We start from the raw sequence: 22,625 nt of genomic DNA, 5'->3' as shown, positions 1-22,625 counted from the left end.
TAATTATCAATTTCACACAAATTATTAATTATTATTGGGTAGTGAACAATGGTGCACACAGAGGACACCCCTGCTTACAGACACTCTGTCGGTATAGGCTTCCACCTGGAGCACACAGAAGTCGCCACCAACATCTATTTTGTAGGCATGGTCCTTCATATCGAATATATAATACATAATATATGTAATATATTACATATATGTCTTTTTTAGTTATGGAAATCTACTTGCAGATGAACTAGTCTTGTGTTTCGGTTATAATCCAAACTTCTAGCTTTAATAGTGCATTCATGCTCAAACGTGTATGCATTTCTTCTAATAAATATCAAATTGTTTTGAGTGATCAGAGGTTCGCTAAAGATCGTCAACATGAAGCAAATTTTCAGTGGAAACTTTGGGTAAGTTTATCTCATTTTCTGAGTAATTATCCTGGCATTTATGATGTTCCAATCTCTGTGGGAGAACGAAATTACACTAGACTTCCTGCGGAGGTTTTTTATTTTCTCATTATCCAGCAATTGGGGCTCAATTAAAGCCGGTGATAGGTTATGTCTCCAGAGTTAAAATAGAACGATTAAAAAAACATTTACATGTTTTCCCCACAATTCCCAGAGAATAAAGGGTGCAAACAAATCTAATCTCATTTCCATTAAAAAACAACATAAAAATTGCTGTTAGTTGACTACAACATGACCTGTCCTTCCAGACACAGCATCTTGCTGATATCCAAAAGCTCTCGTCACCCGATTTCTGTAATCACAACGAGAAACTTGATGTCCGGGAAATTGAGTAGATTTTACCGACCCCTGCTTTGCACCCCCCAGAGCCGTTACTTTATCAATCCACATCGAGGATATGCAATGATAGTGGGTCGAGTGTTGAGGGGAGTCCTCAAGATTCGGTATTTGTTGCTGGGGGGTGCTGTTGGGGGTGGTGTTACCCTTCAGAAGAAATACGAACAGTGGAAGGAAGGCCTACCAGGGCTCGAGTGGATGGATAATCTCATGCCAACTGACCAGCAGTGGCAGGACTTCAGAGGATCGTTGATGGATATGAAGAATATTCTAGCTGATAAAATCGAAATCGGTGAGGAGGGCCAGGATTCAATGGGCCCTTTAACTCATGGCATTATCATAACTTCTATAAATTGTAAACATTTATTTCAATGAATTCAGATCCCCGAATAAAGGAATACAGTGAAGCCAAGTATCGAGAATACAAGTACTGGTTCAACCAGAGGTTAGAGGATGCAATAAAGGCAGCTGAGAATCAGAGACTAGAGGAGCAAAATGGGGATTCGTCGACGAGTGAGTCTTGCTAGTGTGATTCATGCCGTGTAAACACTCCCTTAGATCCCAAATAATCCGGAATCCCCAATGGCTGTCCCCATTCTGCTTCATCCACCCTGAATTGCCTCCTCTCATGTTCACACATCAGAAACCCCACTTCATCTGATTATTTACAATCCTCAAGTTTAAACATTTGCATGAATGAACCCCCAGATTGAGTAAAAAAACAAAATTCATGGGGTAGAATTATTTTCCTTCCGTACTTATATGATTTGGTCTGTTCTATTCAGGTTTATTCGATGCACTCACAGCCATAGCAAACCAAGTGTATTCAGGTGTGTAGTAAAAACGAAAAAGAAGAAAAAAATTTATTAACACCGAGGGAAAAGGATTCTTAAATCATTTGAATTCAAAAGATTTTTTTATCATTTTTTTCTTCTGTATTGATTTGAATTCGAATAACATGTACAAGAATAATACTTTTCACTCAGTGGATGGCAACCAGTCTGACCATTCAGCATTCCCAAATATGTTTAACCCAGGATTATTTATTTCGCCATTATTATAGCCGATTATTTTCATTTAATAAGTAAATTAAACATTGCAACAATACTGAATGGGGCAGGCCTTTTATTCTGCTTAATTACCCACGATTGGAATGTCCTTTTTTCGCCATTCACCTTCCCAATTTGCAACTTATGCTTCTGGTACAGCCTCTCAATAACATCATTCATGGAATTGTTCTTGCTGAACGTACGATCAGGCACATTCCAATCTTCAACGAGGGAATTATTGATCGTTCGATACGTGAAACACTTCTCGTTTGTTTTTTTAGATACTAAGAAGGAGTTGACGAAGAGTGCAGTGGCGTATGCTAGACCTCTGAGCAGCGATTACGAGGAGGATCGGAAAAAAGCTCAATCTTCCCAACAGAGGATGGACGCAATGCAGGATGAACTCATGCAGATGCAATTGAAATATCAACGTGAACTCGAGAGACTTGAACGTGAGAACAAAGAGCTGAGGAAGCAAATGCTACTGAAGGGTAATCAGAAGATCAATAGTCGAAAAATTAAGAAGTCTCTTATAGACATGTACAGCGACGTTTTGGACGAGCTGAATGATTATGACAGTGCTTATTCGACTGCTGATCATCTACCCAGAGTTGTGGTGGTGGGTGATCAGAGTTCGGGGAAGACTTCTGTACTGGAGATGATTGCCCAAGCGAGGATATTCCCAAGGGGCGGGGGTGAGATGATGACCCGGGCGCCTGTGAAGGTAACCCTTAGTGAGGGCCCTTACCACATCGCCCAGTTCAAAGACAGCTCCCGGGAGTTTGACCTCACGAAGGAATCAGAATTAGCGGAATTAAGGCGTGAAGTAGAGCTGAGAATGAAGAATAGCGTGAAAAATGGGAAGACAGTCAGTCAGGATGTGATATCGATGACAGTCAAGGGCCCCGGGCTCCAGCGAATGGTTCTTGTTGATCTCCCCGGGATAATCAGCACTGTCACTGTTGATATGGCTGAAGATACCAGGGATGCCATTCGACAGATGACCCAGCAGTACATGAGCAATCCAAATGCTATTATTTTGTGCATTCAGGATGGCTCTGTGGATGCTGAGAGAAGCAATGTCACTGATCTTGTTGCACAGATGGATCCTAATGGGAAGAGGACTATTTTTGTCCTCACGAAGGTGGACATGGCAGAGGAGAACCTCGCGAATCCCGACCGAGTCCGTAAGATTCTCTCAGGCAAGCTCTTCCCCATGAAGGCCCTGGGTTACTTTGCGGTGGTGACAGGTCGTGGTCGTGCAGACGACAGTATTCAAACGATAAAAGACTATGAGGAGAAATTCTTCAGGAGTTCAAAGCTTTTTAAGGACGGTGTTGTGATGTCCGGCCAAGTGACAACGCGAAATTTGAGCCTGGCAGTCTCCGAGTGCTTCTGGAAGATGGTCCGGGAGACGGTGGAGCAGCAGGCAGACGCCTTCAAAGCAACGAGATTCAACTTGGAGACAGAGTGGAAGAACAACTTTCCGCGGCTGCGAGAACTGGACAGGGACGAGCTCTTCGAGAAAGCCAGGGGAGAGATCCTGGACGAAATAGTGAATCTATCACAGCTGTCACCGAGACACTGGGAGGAGGTCCTGATGACAAGGATCTGGGAGAAGGTGTCCATGCATGTTTTCGAGAATATTTACCTGCCAGCAGCGCAGACTGGGGACACTGGTACCTTCAACACAGCAGTGGATATTAAACTGAAGCAATGGGCTGAGCAGCAGCTACCGGCGAAGAGTGTCGAGAGTGGCTGGGAGAGCCTGAAGCAGGAGTTTGAGAATTTTATGAGCAGGGCGAAGCAGAGTTCCGATCATGATGATATTTTCGATAATCTGAAGAACGCGGTCGTCAATGAGGCGATTCAGAGGCACTCCTGGGAGGAGAAGGCCTCCCAGATGCTGAGGGTCATTCAGCTGAACACCCTGGAGGACAGAAATGTCAATGACAAGAGGGATTGGGACGAGGCTGTCCGGTTTCTCGAAAACTCTGTCAAGGACAAGCTCGAGAGTACTGAGAAACTGTTGTATGAGATGCTGGGTCCGGGTAGAAGGGAGAGGATCTTCTACTGGAAGAGCCAGACTGAGGAGCAGGCGAAACGAACGGCTGTTAAGAACGAACTCGATAAGATTCTTTATTCTGATAAGAGGCATGCACCTGTACTTACCCAGGACGAATTGACAACTGTCAGAAAGAATCTTCAGAGGTGCGGGCATGATGTTGATAATGAATTTGTCAGGTCCACTTGGCATCCGGTGTACAGGAGATTTTTCCTGCAGCAGAGTCTCACGAGGGCGTATGACTGCAAGAAGGCGTTTTACATGTACCATAATGGTCATGAGAATGAAACTGAGTGCAGCGATGTCGTGCTGTTCTGGAGGATTCAGCAAATGCTGAAGGTCACCTCGAAGGCTTTGAGACAGCAGATTATGAATAGAGAGGCCAGAAGGCTCGATAAGGAGATCAAGGAGGTGCTCGAGGATTATAGTCAGGACAGTGATGTCAAGAGGAAACTGCTCACTGGCAGGAGGGTTGAACTCGCCGAGGAGCTGAAGCGCGTGAGACAAATTCAGGAGAAGCTTGAAGAATTTATTCAGGCGTTGAACAAGGAAAAATGAGTGGATTAGCTCGGAAGCTCTGAGACATTTATCATATAATGCCAATGTACAGCGATCCTGGTGATCGAAGGCTTCAACACACATTTATTTCGACAAGTAATGACCGAAGTACGCTGAGGGATAATGAGGAATACCGTTGAACTGTAGTCCCGGATTTCTCCCTCGATGATAACATTGTTTCATGCTGAACAGCCACGACGTAGATACTGATTGAATTGTTTACTGATTTATTTCCTCCATTGGGAGGATGTAGACCAGGAAGCGAGACCTGGAACATGACAGTGTTAAACTGCACGTTTGTTAGAAAATGGTGGAATGAATAAAACTGTTCTCACACAAAAATGCGATTTTTTTTCCCCGATGAGTCTCCAGAGACAATTAATTTTTTTTAAATCATCCCCAGCGCCCTCTACTTTCCCGCCACCCCCACCCCGCGGACCACCCGCGCAGCTCAAACCCACACACTCTCCCCAAGTGCAGTGTCCAAAATTAGTAAATAAAGATGGTGGAAGAGGCAGAGTTGTGTGCCGTATCGTTTCTGGCAGAACGTCTTACAAAATGAAGTGGAAACAAATGAAGAAAACGACTGACTGGTCATTAACACGACTACCCGCGCCCCGGGTTATTTAATTACATCAAGATCAGCGTTAATTCTTGTGTAAACACTTGTGAACAACACGTGATTGGGAGTAGAAAAGAGCCGACAGGATTTTTTAAAATTATTGTCCCAAGATAACGGCGACACCGAGGAGTCGAGAGGGCGAGAGAGAGAGACGGTTTCAAGTAAAAAAGCCTGAAAAGGTCCAGTTGTACGAGAGGATAATTTAGCTCCAGAGTTCACGGTAAGGGATATTAAATTTGTTCTATATTTAGGTGAGCTCGGGATTCTCATTGAGTTGTCGGAGGAAAAATAGGGAATAAATCGTGGTTATTTCGTGGCCCCTCGACAATTTGTCGTGTGAATTATTCTTAATCTCACGAAGATGCTGAGGGAATTTTGACGATGTGTGGGTGGTTTCTGCTGCTCGACGTCTTCACTGAAGAAAGTTTAGTATTCGTCTTGTGCTCGTCACCCACACAGCAGCGAGACTGTCCCCCTTTCACCAATTATTTTTATTCAGGAGGAGAAATAGATTGGGGATTTTTTTTGTTTATTCATCGTTGGGATTATGAGCAAGTGCCACTGGGGGTTCTGAGGGTAATCCACTGGTCTATTCGGTGTAAGGGCTTAACTAAATATCAGTTGGCTATTTTGGTACTCGAGGAACCTACATACCGAGCTTGCTGAGAGATACTCAACTTGCATTACATGTTTAGAGGTTTTGAGTCGTCAATAGGATTGACAGGATGAGTTTGGGGAGCTGTTCGAGAGACTTTGAGAACTGGGACTGGACCTGGTGAACCGGAGGTCTTTGAAGTGGGAAGTTTTCACCGGTTGAGCTAGAGATGAATTATGATGAGGCTTTCAAGATGCCACGAGCACTCGAAAAAATTTCTGGTCTCTCAGTCTTCTTTTCTAACTGAATCTTAACCTCTCGGTCATTGACTTTATGCAGGTCTTTGATTTCTTTAAACTCCACTTGGGCGACAGTTTTTATTTATTTTTCATGTAAATATTTACAACTGGCAATAATTGGTCTCTTGTGGGAGTTTGATAACTTCAAAAATTGAACAAAGTGATAAAAAAATTCAAATAAAATCCTCTGAGGATTTTTGTGTAAAAATATTTGGGTTTGCGACGATTATCCGAGGGGATTCAGTTGGGATGGTGTCAGACGCGGTGCAGTAGAAAAATTCTAGCAATCACAGACCGAAATCAGGAGAAAACTCCTGGATTTCGTCCCTCCCTCGAGATGCTCTTGTTACGACAGATAATGAATTCGATTAGCGTACAGTGGCTACATGACCAGCGTGTCAAATGGGTTGATTCCAAATTGAGTAACATCCCATGTAATGTCGTTACCTACTAGAATTGCTGATTGCTTCTCTTACGCATAGTGACCTGCGTGTGACCAAGTACGGCCACATAATCGCTTAATCACTCGATCATGAGTGAAAATTCGAGAACTACGAGAAAGATCTGATGTTTTTCCTCCGGAATGTTGACTCGTGGACACCCGAGGGGCGATTAAGGGGATTAGGAAGCGATAGGGTCGGACATGAGGGGATGATCCCTTTGATAACCCAGAATTGTTTGAGGGATTCACTCGATGGGATCAATTGATCGGATTTTTCAATAAAACCCGAAATAAATCCCTGTTCAGTGGGATCTAATCTTAAAAAATCATTTAAATATTTGTATTCTACTACAAAAGGTAGAGGAATCGTAGACTTTTAATGGTCTGGACTGGAGTCATTTTCTTGATGGGGGATTTTGAAGGATCCGAAGAGGTAGAAGAGTCAGTGATCCATTGCGCTCAACCGGAACGATTAACCAATAAATCTATTAACCACTCATTCCATATTTAGTCTCGCCAGTGATGTCATTACCAACTACATGGGCATGATGACGAATACCGTGTGAACAGTCTCGAGAAATGTTCTGGAGGGACATAAAATTCAGGGACAACTTGGTGTTCGAGAGACAGATATTACCCTCCGTTTTGGCAGCCCCTACATTTTTTATATATTTTTTTCGCAGGTGTTCCATTGCTCCTAGAAAATTGAACCCCTGATAAACCCAAAAATAGAACGTAAGGAGCGAATTTTACGGTGTATGAGACACTTGGAGAAAACAACATGCGAAATTCCTCGGTACATAATAATAATTGTGTGAATCACCTCGAGTGTACCTGACCGACCGTTATGTGACGTTAAAGCCGGATGACGTCATGGAGAAGCCAGAATGTTTCTGTTGCTATCGTCATGTGTTGGGGATATGCAACTGTTAGCATCATTGTTCCTATTTACCTCTGGGTATTTCATGTGGCTTTGGAACGAGCTGTCTTTATGAGTTATCGGTGCAATGGGAGCAGGTGGAGCTCATTAAGGTGACTCAACAGCTGGGGAAATTCTCCAATTGTTCCCCCCACAATGACGGGACTAATAACATTTTAATTATCATGTTTATTTTTGGAATTCTTTAAATTCTACAGAAACAAAATTTTCTGGCGTAAATCCGTCGTTGGTCGAATGAATTGGACCTTTCAATATTTAATTGATGATTAATTTAATAAGGGAAAATTACTGGGTGTTCTCTATGAGTCAATAAACCCACGAGCTTCTCTATTGCGTTACAATTCGAAAATCTAGAATTTCTAGTACATTGCATGCTAAATGTCCATTTGAGTAGGTTGTAAAACGCAAATAGCTGCATTTGCTCCTCAACAAGGTTACGACCTCGACCAAGTAATTCCATAAAGTTTTGGTTGATAATTATTTCATTTCTCATAATTTTGAACATGACCCCAGTGAAATGAGAGTCACTAGGACGTCACCCCCCGGTTTAATGCCCACGCGACGGCACTAACCTGACGCTAAAAATAATCGAACGAAATAATCAAGCATCGAGAACAGAAGCCGGTATATTTCACCTCTCACATGTACATGATGTGAAACCATTGATCATTATTGTCATTTATTATTGATCGTTGTACGTCGAATGTCTCGTCCCATGTATAATGATCTGTTCGAGGATATTTCGACGTTTAATTAAACATCTAATGAGTATATTCTTCTGGAGAAAAAAAATTGGGTTTCACTGCCGAGGTCTTTCTGGTCAACTTCATTTGTCTATTTAATGGAACAATGACCTGACTACTGCTTCCTTAATTAACTATCCCACTATCTACCGCAATCAATCGTTGATTCGAGTGGAATGAGATGAGGAAAAGCCATTGAAAGTTGTTGCGCGATATGAATAGTGATGGAAGGTCCACTGCCAACTTTTCTTGTTAGAGTTTGATGAATTTTGTGAGCAGAGGAGAAACTCCGAGGCGTGCGGTTCATTTATCAATTCTACTCGTTCCTGTTGACTGATCTAGAATGATGCTTCGAAAATCAATAGTCATTTGGGAAACGGTTCAAGTGGAGTAGGCCCATTTAGTCAGACCTTAGTCGTCCAGGAATATAAATAAATATAATATAAATAATTCTGCTCGTCTTGGAAACATCGTGTGATCACTGAATACATAATTCGACTGATTAAAGTGGGTAATTAATTATTTCGGAATGGCAGTAAATTCCAGTCCTCAAATGTCCAGGAGACATTCACTTGATTTTCCTCTCTCCTTTCACACTTGAATTTTATGGCAGGAGTTTAGAACTCACGAAATTCCAGGAATTCCTATAATTAGTCTTCGAGTTGGGGTGATTCATGTGATTTTCGAGAAAAAAAATCTGACACGATGCGGTTCTGGACATATGGTCAGACAGCAACTCACGCAGATGCACGTATGGTTTTTTTTTACAACATCTCGCTTCGCTTCACACCGTTTCTGTTACTTTCACCTGAAATCTGGCCATTTTAGGATAAATCCAACCGTCTGTCTGCAGATCGGAAATTATTTTATTTATCTGGCATGTGGCATGAAATTTCATTGAGCATAGATGGACTAATTCTATAAATTCGATGATTTCGCTGACTCCTCATTACCTCACATTGTTCGAAGACCTTGAACAAGTGACTTGAAATTCTGGCGTGACTCCACCAAAATGTTGAACGAAAAACGTATCTCGTTGACTACCAGATTTCATGTGTTAGTATTTGTATTGCGAATTTTGCCTGCTGCCGGTTTTCGAAACAAGACCTCCACACATGTGTGTTTTAAACTTGTCGGTTATTTTTTTTTTCCTTACTGAAGTGAGTAAAAGCCAAGAAGAAACGACAGGGCGACACACGGCGTCTTCTGTGCACCGAAAATAAACCCTCCACTACATTCTCATTCTGTCTTTTCATCTAGGTCCCGATCAGATCGGCGAGACACTTGGCCGGTAGGTTTTACTGATGAAAGATCGAAAAAAAAAACAATTGGGAAAAATAGATAACATTGGACACGGGGTCAGGGAAGGCACTCGATATTTTGGACTTTACACCATTTATTTAATAATAATATTTTGTATTGGTATTATGTTGGCCATTTTACACCTCTCCCTGCCGACTCCTTTTCCATCCTCCGAGGACACTACTCCCTAGTGACTAAGAAGCCCGTTATGATCTAGTTGCAGCCCCTAAGAATCCCTCAAAATGGTGGTCGGTGAAGCGAGCATACACAATATAATGGGAGGTATGGAGAGCACGGGTGGTGTTCGCCTCCATAATCACAAAAGAAAATTAAAGCAAAGGTAAATAGAACTTCCCCACCTCCTCTGACCTAAATCCCAGCCCCAGATGTCAATGAAACTCTCTTTCTCTCCCCCAGATTCGATATAATAAAAAAACTGGGTCAGGGTACCTACGGCAAAGTTCAACTGGGAATAAACAAAGAGACCGGTCAAGAAGTGGCAATAAAAACCATAAAGAAATGCAAAATAGAAACCGAGGCTGATCTCATACGAATACGTCGGGAAATTCAGATAATGTCGAGTGTTCAACATCCCAACATAATCCACATCTACGAGGTATTCGAGAATCGTGAGAAGATGGTCCTAGTCATGGAGTATGCAGCAGGTGGTGAGCTGTATGACTACCTCAGTGAGAGAAAAGTCCTGGCAGAGGAAGAGGCCCGGAGAATATTCAGACAGATCTCGATAGCCGTCTTCTATTGCCATAAGCACAAGATCTGTCACAGAGATCTCAAGCTGGAGAACATTCTCCTGGATCAGTCTGGTAATGCGAAGATCGCTGACTTCGGTCTGTCGAATGTTTTCGACGATAGGAGGCTGTTGAACACCTTCTGCGGAAGTCCTCTGTACGCAAGTCCAGAGATCGTCAAGGGAACCCCTTATCACGGCCCCGAGGTGGACTGCTGGAGTCTCGGTGTCCTTCTGTACACACTGGTCTACGGTGCCATGCCCTTCGACGGCTCCAACTTCAAAAGACTCACCAGACAGATATCAGCGTCTGATTACTTCGAGCCGACGTTCCCCTCACCAGCGTCTCCCCTCATCAAAGACATGCTGACGAAGTGCCCTTCGAGACGAGCAGACATAGAGAGGATATGCTGTCACTGGTGGGTGAATGAGGGATACGATCAGAACTGTCTTGACATCGCTGAAGATTTAGCAGCTCAGACACCCGTTAGACTCGATCTACTGCTGTCACTGGTGCCACAATCGGCAAGTGCTGATAAACTAGTCGTGGGGGATCCCAGGCCTGAGCCACCTGTCTCCAGCATGTCATCCGAGACTCTTGTTCCCACGAGGTGTCACTCCGTGGGGAGTCTTATGGAATTGGACAGATCGACTGATGAAAAACTCAGGGACATTGTAGAGGGAATGGAGGAGGAGAGAAACACAGCGTCTGGGGAGACGAAGCGAAAGCTCGAGTTGACCCCGTCGATGGAGGAGACTGTTGCTGCTGGAACTAAGAAGAAGGAGAGGTCGAGGAGGAAGGAAAAGGATGAGGAGCGGGAACCCAAGGCATACAGATCCTCCTCCAGGCATCACTCTGCACCGATCGGGGCTGCCATCACTGAGGAACCTATGGACGTTGATCTGAGGGATCCAGAGTCTGCTGATGCCCTGTTGAAGATACTGAAGGACGCGCAGGAGTCTAAGGAGAGGAGCAAGACTCCCATTGAGGGGAATGAGGTTAGTGGAGAGGTTAAGTCGGTGGGTAATAACCTGGAGGAGAAATTCGTGGGGGAGAAGAGCCCAAGAGCTTCTGCTAAAGCAAGAAAAGAGGAGGTGGATGAACAGAGACAAAGTCTTGGAGATTCACAGGCTAAAGAGGCCCCTCCTGATGGTGCTCATTGCCTAGGAGATGCAGGACAGACCGAGGAGAAGGCTTTGAAGAAGTCTGTGGACGAAGATGCTGCTGTTGGTCCAGCTAAACCCACGGAGAGGAGGAGGTCGAAGATATTCGAGACTGCTGAGAAGTTCAATCAACTGGCGAGCAGTGGATCAATGGAGCCAGACAAGGCCAAGAAGATTTTCATACCTGGGGTTAATGTCGGTGGTGCCAAGAGGGCCTTCGAGAGGAAGGCTAGTCTATCATCGATCGCTTCACCTGGTGCAGGGAAACAGAGTCCCAAAGGGAATGGGGAGGCAGGGGAGAAGAAGCTGGAGAAGGAGGAGAAGGGTGCGAGTGGTGAGGGCGGTGCCAAGGGAGCAGATCACTCAGAGGAGGAACGGAAACGAGAGGAGAAGAAAAGGGCTGTCGATATAATTTCAGGTGAGTATTGGGCGCTCAGAATTTTATTGGTCTATTTTATAATGAAGAAACAGTTCTTAATAACAAAAATATTGCGCGACGTTTTCAGGTGCTCTAGGTAAGCCTCCAATAAAAAAATCCCTGAACGGCTCTCCACCCATGACCCCGCAGACTCCAGACCCAAAGAAGCTCGGATTAAAGATCCAGGTGGGGCCCAACGATGTGAGGAACGCGACAATCTCGATAACAACACCAGTTGACGAAAAATACCCAGACTATGAGATAACATCTGGTAAACCAATAGCCGACGCCTCGTTCCCCACATCCCCGGGGTCGAAGAGCCTGGAGACATCGCTGTCAGAGGAGCCAACAATGTCAAGCAAGATGGAGATAACCCTGAAGAGCGCTACCCTCCCGAGGCAGAGGAAAACGAGCAAAGCGGAGATTATCCTATCAGGTTCCAAGCCCCCCTTCAAGTCCGAGGTCGAGGCGAAGATTGACGCCTTCCACCCCCAGAAATTAAGGACCCAGAGGTCAGAAGTTGCGTTCCCAGTGGCTGGCATCGTCCCCCAGGCCAGTAGATCAGCCAGCCTGGAGCCCGAGAATCGAGGTAAATCGAGTATCAAGGAGAGAATCATCCCCATCTCGGTGGAGGGTGGACACCAGAGTCCACCACCCCATGCCAAGCCCCCAATGCCACAGAGATCATCGTCCCAAAAGTCAGGGTCTCTTTCGAGGCAGTCGACTGCTGATTCTGACACTGACAGTGCACTTGGATCGACTGTAGGGCCTGAGCCTATCAGGAAGAGCCCTCGGGAATACATTATTCCTATCGCTGTCGAAGGGGGTGGTTATGTGACGCCTAGGTCAGGGAGTCTCGAGCCGGAGAGCAAGAACAGCACCCCTACGAGTGTCAATGCACCCAGATCGAAGTTCGGGAGACCTAGGAGAATGGGATCTCTCCTTTCTGATGCGAGTGAGGATGAGTCGCCTTTCTCGAGTCTTCACAGGTAATTTTTACTCATTGCTCTGATGTTTTAATTGAATCCTGACGAAATCTATCGCAAGAAAAAATAATGTTTTCATTCAGGGATAGCGATGACTTACTCCAGAGACATATGCACCGTCTGAGGAGTTCCCGGCCCTCGAAACAAGCCCCAGAACACGCTGATAGTCTCTCCTCCGGGGAAGACGATGATGACGATGGTTTTGAGTTACTGACAGCTGAGAATTTATTCTCAACTCTGCTGTCCAGGGTGAGAAGTTTGACTCAACGTCTGAATGTTGATGACAACAGGGGCACATGCTTCCCCAGGAGTAGACTGCTGGACAGGCTGGGCTCCAACTCTTCTCAGGGCTTTTGGGGACTCCATGAGCCACTTTCAAGGTAATTATTTTTTTGCTGGAAAAAATTTCGCTTCACTTTAAAATTTTTCTGTCAATCATCCATAAGTCATCGATGATTTTTAACATTGTCCTTCATCCGTGCAAGCTACGAGTGCTTCAGTGAGACGGAGATAATCACAACGTGAGTCAATCTGAGATGTAATCAAATTCAAGATAAATAATTAGAAGCATTGCTCGCTGTCTTTTCAATTAGCGTCACTTTAATTTTCATCTTCACGTCCTCGCGGCTTACGGTAATTCAGATGATCTTTTGATTTATCTCGTAGTATCAGAGGTAACTGCACTGTCCTAATCGCAAAGTCACTGTCTTAAAGTGGAGTCTCAGAAAATATTTTCCTGGAGTCGAGTGCCTTCACTCAAGCACGCTTATCAATTACCGAGCTTATCACCATTGAGACCAGTAGTTTCACTACTTCGAGGATCAATTGACGATTAAATAATTTTTCAGGCGGATGACAGAAACACCATTCAGACGTTCCACGAGCCGGGACACTGAGAGATTCGGCAGAAAGGACTCGGCAATGTCGTCGAACCCAGGAACCCCCAACAGCCTCGGCAGGAGTACACCTTCACGTGAAAGCATGTTCGATGCTGGCTCCTCCAACACCCTGCCCAGAGGTAAGAGCGTGGAACAATTTAATTGATCTACGATTCGTGGTGGAATCAATTTTTGATGTGAAGAGGATGACATAGACCTTGAATTCGACATTTGATGATTTTTATTTTTTTTGGAACGTCTGAACAATTTTCTTAAGATTCCCTCGCTCACTCAAGATCGATTCACCGCAAGGACCAGTACAAATAAATGTAGAAATACCATAAAATCAAAGAGATACATAATTGATGTTGTATAATGTTGTGGCACGCCTTCTCAGAAGCTTGACGATCATGTGATTAGCCAGTAGTATCGCTTCCGCAATATCTCTATGACAATAAAAAATTTCCCTCTTGTTCTCATCAACTTGTACTTACGAACAGTAAAACAGCAAAGCTTCTGTAGAGTCGTGAGACATCTCTGTTGAAATACAAAATCCAACGTTTCATCATTCACTCGATGAACACGACTGACGATGAGATGACGAAACGTTTGGATCAATGAAATTTTGTATGCTACTCCTAGTAACTATTAGCTGTTGTCGAGTCGTTGATAGACAAAGCACATCTTTTCTGTTAATTTTTTTTAGTGGTTTATTCACCTCTGTCATACATCTTTAAATTGTTTTTCATACCCAATAATGACATCATTTATTTTTTTGCCTGTAGATGTTTTTGCACATTTCGTACTAACACGTAGGTGGGTACAGAATTATAAGTCGAAGGGATAAGTTGATGTTGAATCAGTTATTGGGGGTGTCAATGTTCCTTGGGAGAATTGGGAAGAATCATTTCTTTGCTGAGACCATTTGTTGGTTAATTGAGGACCGAAAATTAATTCAAGAGTATGAGCATTGACTTGACTTTTCTGAATAAAATGAATCTTCTCAATCTCTCATTCCCTTGAGTCTTTCCACTCTGAATAATTTGCAGTTGTCACGTCCAAAGCATGAGTGCACGTAAATTAAACCCCACGGCAACTTCATAAAAATAAATTACTGAATAATAAGAAAAATGTAAACCTGCAAGTCCTGCAAGAGATTTGAAATTGAAAAAATCAGGAAATGACAATTGAATTAATAGCTTACATTCTGATCTAAAACCGTTAGATTTATTTTCACTGCTGCGTTGCTTATGTACGAATTCTGTTCACATCATTTTATTTAATTACCTTCATTCATTGTAACAGCGTAATAGCAAATGTCCCGGAAGAAAATGACCTAGCATCTACCAGAGTTATCAGAGCATGGAATTTTTCTTTTACAAAACACGTCCATAAACAAATTCATGAAGACATTACTCTGTGCCCATTGGAATAGTAATCGTTCTGATATTTAATAGCAAAGCCATACGAAACCACCTTCATTCATTCAAGTAGTATTTTTTTTTTTCATTCAAAGTCCCTTCGAGCTGTTTAAAAGTCTATCGTCGACTCTTCAATCAGTTGGAGACATTTTTCGAATATTCATTTGAAGTTTAACTGACTCACGGTCTTTTATTCACGGTTGTTGCAGCGACCGTGCGAGTGACTCTCCGTAGGCGGGTGGACGGTAATCCCCAGTAGAAAAAAAATGACTAGATAGGAAAATATCAAGTTAGGTACTACAGCCACTTGCCTAATCTAGCAAGGAATCAGATCATGCAGTCATCAATTTTTTTTTGCTCCTCATTGACATACTCCTCCAGTTGTAGAAAAAAATAAAAAATCGACAAGAGAAAATTCAATGAACCAGAGAATGTGAGATACTCCTGTTCTTAATTTTCAATATGAACCATTCTCGTTGATGCGAGATTGGATATTGTTATTGTATAGTTAAAAGAAAGTTGAAGATTGTCACATGCAGGACGTCTGAGGATTCTCAATCGGATGTAATGTTTAAATAATATTCAATAAAAAAAAGTCAATATGCTCGGTGTTAATGTATGGGCTAGTAGGTATCACTGTTGGAAGTTCTTTGAACGCCAGAGTATGATTTTTCTCACAGAATAAATCACACTGAGTGTTCGAAGATTTGTTGTACTTTTGATGATTTTTATCGTTGGAACTAACATTGTTACGTGATAATTTTTATATGACGTCGCTAGTGAGTGTAATATAATCCTTATAATTGACTGTCGATAATTGAGACCTTTATATTATCGCTATAGGTGCGATAGATAAACAAAAAATGTTGTGAAGAATTTATGATTTATTTTTAATGAAGTAATGGTGGAACTCAATGACTAACCGGCGTTTAGAATGGCTGAATTTAATGTTTTTATTGAGAGTTTAAATAACAGTTTTAATATTGAGACGTTTTTTTTCCTTTTTGTTCCTGTCATTGTTCACGGAATGCTTTGCTTGTTGCTACCCTGGATTAGATCATGGTAGTTTCAGGGGGACGAGTGAAATAATTTAATAGAATTTTCTGATTCGTTGGGTTTTTCTATTAAATTTTTTCGAGCGTCAAGGGGGTCAGTGCATCTCTGTTGCCATTTTATATCGAGTAGTTATTTTCTGGAGGAATTTAGGGATATCCAAGTATTTTTGTAATGGTTTTTTTCTTCTAATTTCCAGTGATTTTAGTATTAGAAATTTAAAGGATTCATTTTTTATTTCATTTTGAGTTGCTGGGGGATTTTTTATCTAAAATCGTACTAAATTTTTTTTGTATTATAAATTTTACTCAGAGTCCATGACATTTATTGATTTATTAATTTACTAGAAAATTATGGAAAGTATTAGCATTAGCATAGATATTTTTATACAGAATAATAGATTATCGAATGATTTATAGAGAGAAGTAATGTGAAATGATGGCAAGACTTACAAATTAAATTCTGAAAATTTTTTAACTTGCAATGCAGTTTCTGAGAAGCTCCAAGAGACACTTGGATATCCTTAACATTGAAACAGTAATTGTATGGTTCTGCAGTTGAGTGTAACAAAGTCGTTAAAAAGAGTAATTAAAATTGTGCCAAACAGAAGAGATAGTACGATGGCAGCTTTAACGAAAAGCTGTCAAACGCACTCAAGATCTTCCCGTCTACTCAGAGAGCAGACAAATAAGTAGAACTGCTTCACTTCCAACACGAAAACTGAAACATAATGACTAGTGAAGACTAGTGGTCAAAGTCAAAGTTTGTATTTAAACAATAAAGGAGTGTAAATATTGAATATTCAACTGTGAACCTATTTTTTCCTCTAATTAGTGTCACACGTACTGTACTAACAGAGATGCCGTGTATGAAAAATTTCTGAACGTCAGATATTTCATTTCAAGACCAATTTACAATACCAACAATATCAAATAAATTTTTCCATTGAACTCATCATTCTTTGAAATAGAAAAATCAAATGGGATTCAATTCGTTTCACAAATTTTTCATACCTGGAGGCACAGCTCTTCCCCACTCTTCCTCACCAAAAAATCTCCTCCAGAGAAACAAAAAAATTTCCAAACATCCAGAAAATCGCAGAGATCTGCGAAAAGTGTTTGTTCTTTCCTCCCTTATTTTCCAGATAAAAGTGACGACACGGATCTGGACTTGAAGATGATAAAGGAGCTGCAGGAGGACCCGGATGAGGATAAGAAATTCACCCCATGTTTGGCGCGTCGTCTGTCGCGTCAGTTCATAGAGAAGACACGTCTGTCATTGCCAAGATCCCCATCGATTCTGCGGGAGCGTCTGCACAGATCCTCCACGGAGGAGCCGCTGAGCCTGACGGATCCCCTGGACCTCTCGCTGGCATCGTACCGAAGCAGATCGAGTGACAGGAGCCTCCGTCGAGCGGCGAGTCTCCTGGAGTCTTGCGAGAAGCAGGAGAGAAGCGACAGCCGGATAGCTCGAAGAAGTGTGAGTCTGTTCGAGGATAACGACGAGCTGCTTCCACCGCTACCCCGTCAGGTGATGACCCTGGGGCGAAAATACCGAGAGCAGACGAAGTCGCCGAGCAATGGAATAAGACGAGAGTCATTCCAGACGCAGAAGATCCAGGAGGAGCCGACGGACCTCGTGAGCAGTCCAAAGAAACCAGGAGAGCAGTCTGAGGTGGCAGGAGCCTTCTCAATATCCGAGGGCAGCTCCACCACGAACCTGGGGGACACGTCGAGCTTCTCAAAGTCCGGGGAGACGTCCCCCACGGATTCAACCTCCAGGACTCAGGAGGACTTGAGCTCGTTCAGGGCTCACGCGAAGGAATTCGAGAATCGACTGCTGGCAGCTGAGAATCTGATTAAGGAGTCGAAGCTGAGGAGTTTGGGGATCGGAAAATTCGATCCCAACCTGTCGTCGAGCTATCGAGACACGGACAAGTGCGACAAAGAGCTGCTGGGCTCGATGAGCGACCTGACGAGTTCGGTTTTATCGAAGAGGAGGAGCTGTATTCCCAGTCTGCGATTGAGATCCGGATCCCTGACTAGGGAGGCGTCGGCTGGGAGGGAGAGGCGGGAGGGACTGGAGGAGGGGACCGGGAGGTCGACCCCCGAGAGGTCGCTCTTGAGCAAGTTCTTCAGGAGCTCGAGCAGCACGAGAGAGTCAGAGAGAGATAAATCGCCGAAAGTCAAGCGGAAGATCTCGAGATTCCTGAGGCCGGACTTCTTCGACACCCCGAGGGAGGAGAGTCAGTATGTCAAGGAGAAGGAGGCGCAGAAAGCGGCGGAGAATGAGAGGCGGAAGTCCAGGTTCATGAGGAGAAAACAAGAGGCCGAGGAGGGAGTTGGGGAGAACTTGAAGGACGAGAGGCAGGAGAAAGAACTGAAGAATGAAGCGAATACTCTGACGAGAGAGAAGATAGACGAGAAGTCGAGTGTCAAAGATGGCGGTGAGCACGATGGATCGAACCCTGAAGGAAGGGGGGAAAGGCAGAGTCCGAAGAACTCATTCCTCCAGAGTCTCGAGAGGAAACTGGAGAGATTGAGGTCGAATGATGATTCAAAGCTGACGAACGGAAGTCCTGAGAAGGAGAGCTCGGTAGCAGCTGGTGAGGGTGATGAGGAGGTGAGTCCTGGAGGGCTGAGGAAGATCGCCAGCGCTGAGGATTTATCACTGGAGCCTCAGAGCTCTCCGGTACCAGCGAAGTCCAAAGTGTCCTCGGTGCTCGGGCTCTTTAAAAACGATTCAAAGACTTCGGTGAACGGGGGCAAGCAGCAGAGCACTCTCCTCAGTAAATTCCGAAAGAATACGTACAAGGGCTCGAGGTCCGACACTAGTGTGATAACCGGGGAGACCGGGGGGAGTAAGATCCCGACGAAGGCAAAGCTGGAAAGCAAAATCACGCCGAAGGTCCCGCGGACAAATCTGGAGAGAAAAAAATCGCTGGATAAGATCAGCGAGTCCAAGAGGTCTCCACCGAAGGACAAGGGGAAGGAGAAGTCCCCGGTGGACAAGGTGAAGGAGAAAACTCCATCGGAAAGGTCGAGCGTCGAGCGGAAATCAGTGGTGGAAAGATCGTCAACGAAATCTCCGAAGAAATTGAGCCCGGAAAAGTCAATTGACTCCCGATCCGACAGGTGTCTTCCAGAGTACCGAAAGTCCTCGGAGAAGACCGAGAAGAGCTCCTCGATCATCCGGCTCTCCCCCCCGAAGAAAACGTCTCCCGACAAGACAGTGGACAACAAGAAGACTGAGATGAAGGCGACTGATAACGAGGGAAAAATTGTTGTGAAGAAGAAAACTGTGAAGTCGGCGACGGCACCGCTGTCGACGAACGGATCGGTTCCAAAGGTGGATGACGAGAGGGTGAAGAAGGTGGTAATCAAGAAGGAGATCGTGGAGAAGGAAGGGGAGGACGGCACCAAAAAGAAGAGGATTGTCCGGGTCGTGAAGAAAGTCGTCAAAAAGTCCGAGAGTTCAGATAAAAAAACGGAGGAGAAGAGCAAAGAGAAACCTTTGAAATCTCTATCCCTAAAGAAGATCGGGCTTAAGAAGGAGAAGAGTCCGGAGGCTGCGACGAAACCTGAAGTCCCAGCGGAAGACTTGAACAAGGGAGTAGGGAAATCGAACTCAGTTCCATGTCCTGTGAATTCAGTGGAGAAATCGGTTGAGAAGAAGGCGATCAAGGTCGAAGCTGCGCCTGAGGAAAGTCAAAAGAGGGTGGAGAACTCATTACCTCAAAAAATTACTAATCATTCGTCAGAAGAGCCTCAGAAGATGGTCTCCGCCGCTCCAGTGACTCTCACACTCGAGTCATGTCCAAAAAATTCATCTCCATCGCTCTCTCCCCCACGAGACCCCCCGGGATCTGAGGCAAAGCCCCGGGTGAACCGAAGCAATCTGAAGCTGGATTTCTCCAAAGTCCCCCAGCACAGCTTCAAGCCACCCTCGGGTCTCAGGAGAGAATCCCCTCGGCTGACGCCCCCGGACAATCCGCTCCCAACTGCGTCTCCCCAGAAGAGAGAATCGGATTCCCTGACAGGCGAGGTGCCTCGTGTCGCTCCAGGTGAGCCTCTTCTCCCTGACTCCAGATCGAGACCTCCCTCACGTCCCCGGGCCTCGGAATTCTCTGAGGACATTCTCTCCCCCACCGACGACTGCGAGAGCTTCGACTCCTGGTCAATTTGCTCCAACGACTTCAACCAACGCTCCTCGGACTTCCACTCCCCCACTTCCCCGACGTACTGTCCCCCAGGTCGTGATCACTCCGAGTCGATTATCGACAGAATCAGGCGCAAAAGCTTCTACTCGAGATTCAATGAGCGCAAGCGGAAGAGCTCCCTCACAGCTTCTCCCTCGAGCCTCTCCAGCATTAGTCCCCTTCCCACGTCGTCAACGCTCCCCAGGAAGTTCAGCTTCAGTGGTAAGGATAGTGACAGGGTCAAGTCTCTTTCGGCGTCACCCAGGCGATCCGAGAGACCGGTCACGATGTACAACGACGATCACGTGAGGTACAGGAAGTCACCGATCGAAAGGGACAGGTACTCGGACGTTGGATGTAGCCTGGGGGCGTACTCGGGGGAGATGGATCACCTGAGGAGGTACCGCATCTCCCCTACGACCATTTCGCCTGATTCCACGCACCGGAGGTATCAGGATCTGAACTTCGAGAATGATCTTGGGATTTACAAAAGCTCAACGCTCAGTGACACGACCGGTGATTACAGGAGTGTCTCACTGCCGAGGAAGTACGGGTCCCTGGGGGCCGGGGTCGAGAGGAAGACTCCTGAGTATTATGAGGAACTCCTCACTCCCAGCAGGATGGAGTTCTTGAGGAGGACTCCTGGATCCGGGGAGGGGAAAGGGGAGAACGGGTATACGAATGGGCATATGGAGCTGGGGGAGACGGAGGGGAAGTGGAGGAGTTTCCCGGAGAAGGGAGGACTCGACTCCACCGATGAGAGCGACAAGAGCTTCGGGGAAGATGTCAGGTGAGTGTTTTTGAAGTTGATTGAAAAAATCAGGGACAATTCCATTTTTCTTAATTCCAGTCGTTGTCTTTCTTCATTTGCGAAAAGACGAGGCAGAATTATTCGCCTTAATGAGTATAATTTCTTTATTTAAAACATGGGAATCCATTTTTTTTTGCAATTCTTAAGGTTCGCGGAATTTCAATGGGGTTTTTCGCGGTAAAATCCCTGGATATTGGTAAATTACAATTTTTGTTTTTAACCAGGAGTAATAATAAATCTACAAATGAAGTAAAAGAGCTCTCGGCTGCCTGTCCGGATGCCGAAGCGGCAGCATCAATCGTCGAGTGAAATTTCCCAGTAACAGAAAATTCATGTCAATGTGCCAAAGATCGTCAAGTATCTCCACCAATTTTCGCTATCGAAGGAACAACGAAACTGACCAAAGAATGCTTAATGCTTAACTGTAACTCAATCGTTAAACTATGAATTTTATACGTACTTATAAATACTACTACGACGATAGCTTTAAGAGGAGAATTAGAGTTTTATGGAATTTGTTGGAAATGCAAACGTTTGAGATTTTTTGGGCAGCCTCATAGAGACTGTCCTCTCTTTTTATACAGAACTAAGGATCAAAATGATGTTCGCAATGATTTTGATGTTTCGGTGACTCGGTGAAACCTCATGTGGATGCTTCTTATTTTTAAACAGTAGAAGAGAGTTTTTTTTGTTTTACAGAGTTCTTCATGAGGATTTTTTGATCATTTTCCATGCATTTCTTATTAGAGTGTGTTTATATGAATTTTATATGGAAAATTCGGTCTTACTGATTTTTAAGGATTTTGTCTGAGCTTCCCAGTGCGAAAAACCTCGCGGAAAATCCCAGAGAATTCTATAGAAAACCCCACTCTATTTACATTTATTCATTAAATGATGATAATCAAATGACATAGAATATTTACTAATTAAATCATTGACTGTAGAATTGCCTGAACTTTATTTAAAAAATCAACAGAATTTTCCATCGAATTCTCTGCAAAATTTCTGCATAATTATTTCGTAAGTGTCTTTACGCCATCTAGTCGCATTTTATTTCGTAATTATTCGTTGGCTCTGATGATTTATCTTCGGATAAATCCTTCTATTGTGCAGCCACGCGTGATTTTAACTGGAGAGTCAAATTTAAAGGTGGTGATGAGCCTGAAATCATGTTCTCCGATAGTCAGCGGTGCCTTCCTCAAAGCCATTGGTTAATACTCACTTCCGGTCTCAGTAGTGGCAAGAGAATTAATGAGAGACTTTAGAAAATTTAAATATTCAAATAAACTGTGAAGACTCCCCCCGTTGACGAGACTATTTACCTCGCGGTTGATAGGGCGGGTTTTCTTCCTGGAATGTTCAACTGAGAACTCAAAGTTCGACGGTACTGTAGGTCTAGTGGCAAATCCTTCGGTAAATATTTACATGACACTTTTTTCGTCAATGGTTGATAATGATGTACAAGAAATAGGTTTGAGGGAAATTGTGAATTTTGTTTCTTCAGGTTGTCTTATAAAATGTCTTCGAATGTTACATATG

At 44.0% G+C, this 22,625-nt stretch overlaps 2 protein-coding genes across 5 annotated transcripts; both read left to right on the top strand.

Annotated features, from left to right (window-relative positions):
• Positions 1–4: 4 nt before the first annotated feature.
• Opa1 (Optic atrophy 1) lies at positions 5–4,808 on the top strand. 3 transcript variants are annotated; one of them, XM_064131562.1, is made up of 6 exons: positions 5–141; positions 214–398; positions 707–1,086; positions 1,176–1,307; positions 1,580–1,624; positions 2,125–4,808. In XM_064131562.1, exons 2-6 carry the CDS (start codon positions 370–372, stop codon positions 4,464–4,466), a joined length of 2,928 nt encoding a protein of 975 aa, XP_063987632.1. In that variant the 5' UTR covers positions 5–141; positions 214–369; the 3' UTR covers positions 4,467–4,808. The 3 variants fall into 3 exon arrangements, with proteins under 3 accessions (XP_063987632.1, XP_063987631.1, XP_063987633.1); XM_064131561.1 differs by having other exon boundaries at positions 107–398; XM_064131563.1 differs by lacking the exon at positions 1,580–1,624 and having other exon boundaries at positions 107–398.
• A 133-nt stretch (positions 4,809–4,941) lies between these two features.
• Positions 4,942–22,619, top strand: Nuak (Nuak family kinase). 2 transcript variants are annotated; one of them, XM_064131544.1, is made up of 9 exons: positions 4,942–5,308; positions 9,627–9,749; positions 9,827–11,739; positions 11,828–12,728; positions 12,809–13,105; positions 13,211–13,246; positions 13,574–13,743; positions 17,222–21,065; positions 21,311–22,619. In XM_064131544.1, the coding sequence occupies exons 2-9, from the start codon at positions 9,652–9,654 to the stop codon at positions 21,393–21,395; spliced, it is 7,344 nt and encodes a 2,447-aa protein (XP_063987614.1). In that variant the 5' UTR covers positions 4,942–5,308; positions 9,627–9,651; the 3' UTR covers positions 21,396–22,619. The 2 variants fall into 2 exon arrangements, with proteins under 2 accessions (XP_063987614.1, XP_063987615.1); XM_064131545.1 differs by lacking the exon at positions 13,211–13,246.
• The last annotated feature ends 6 nt before the right edge of the window (positions 22,620–22,625 follow it).

This window comes from Diachasmimorpha longicaudata, chromosome 12 (assembly GCF_034640455.1).
Source record: "Diachasmimorpha longicaudata isolate KC_UGA_2023 chromosome 12, iyDiaLong2, whole genome shotgun sequence".
Lineage (NCBI taxonomy): Eukaryota > Metazoa > Arthropoda > Insecta > Hymenoptera > Braconidae > Diachasmimorpha > Diachasmimorpha longicaudata.
Note: the sequence above shows the minus strand (reverse complement) of the source record. Positions and strands in the feature narration are given on the sequence as shown.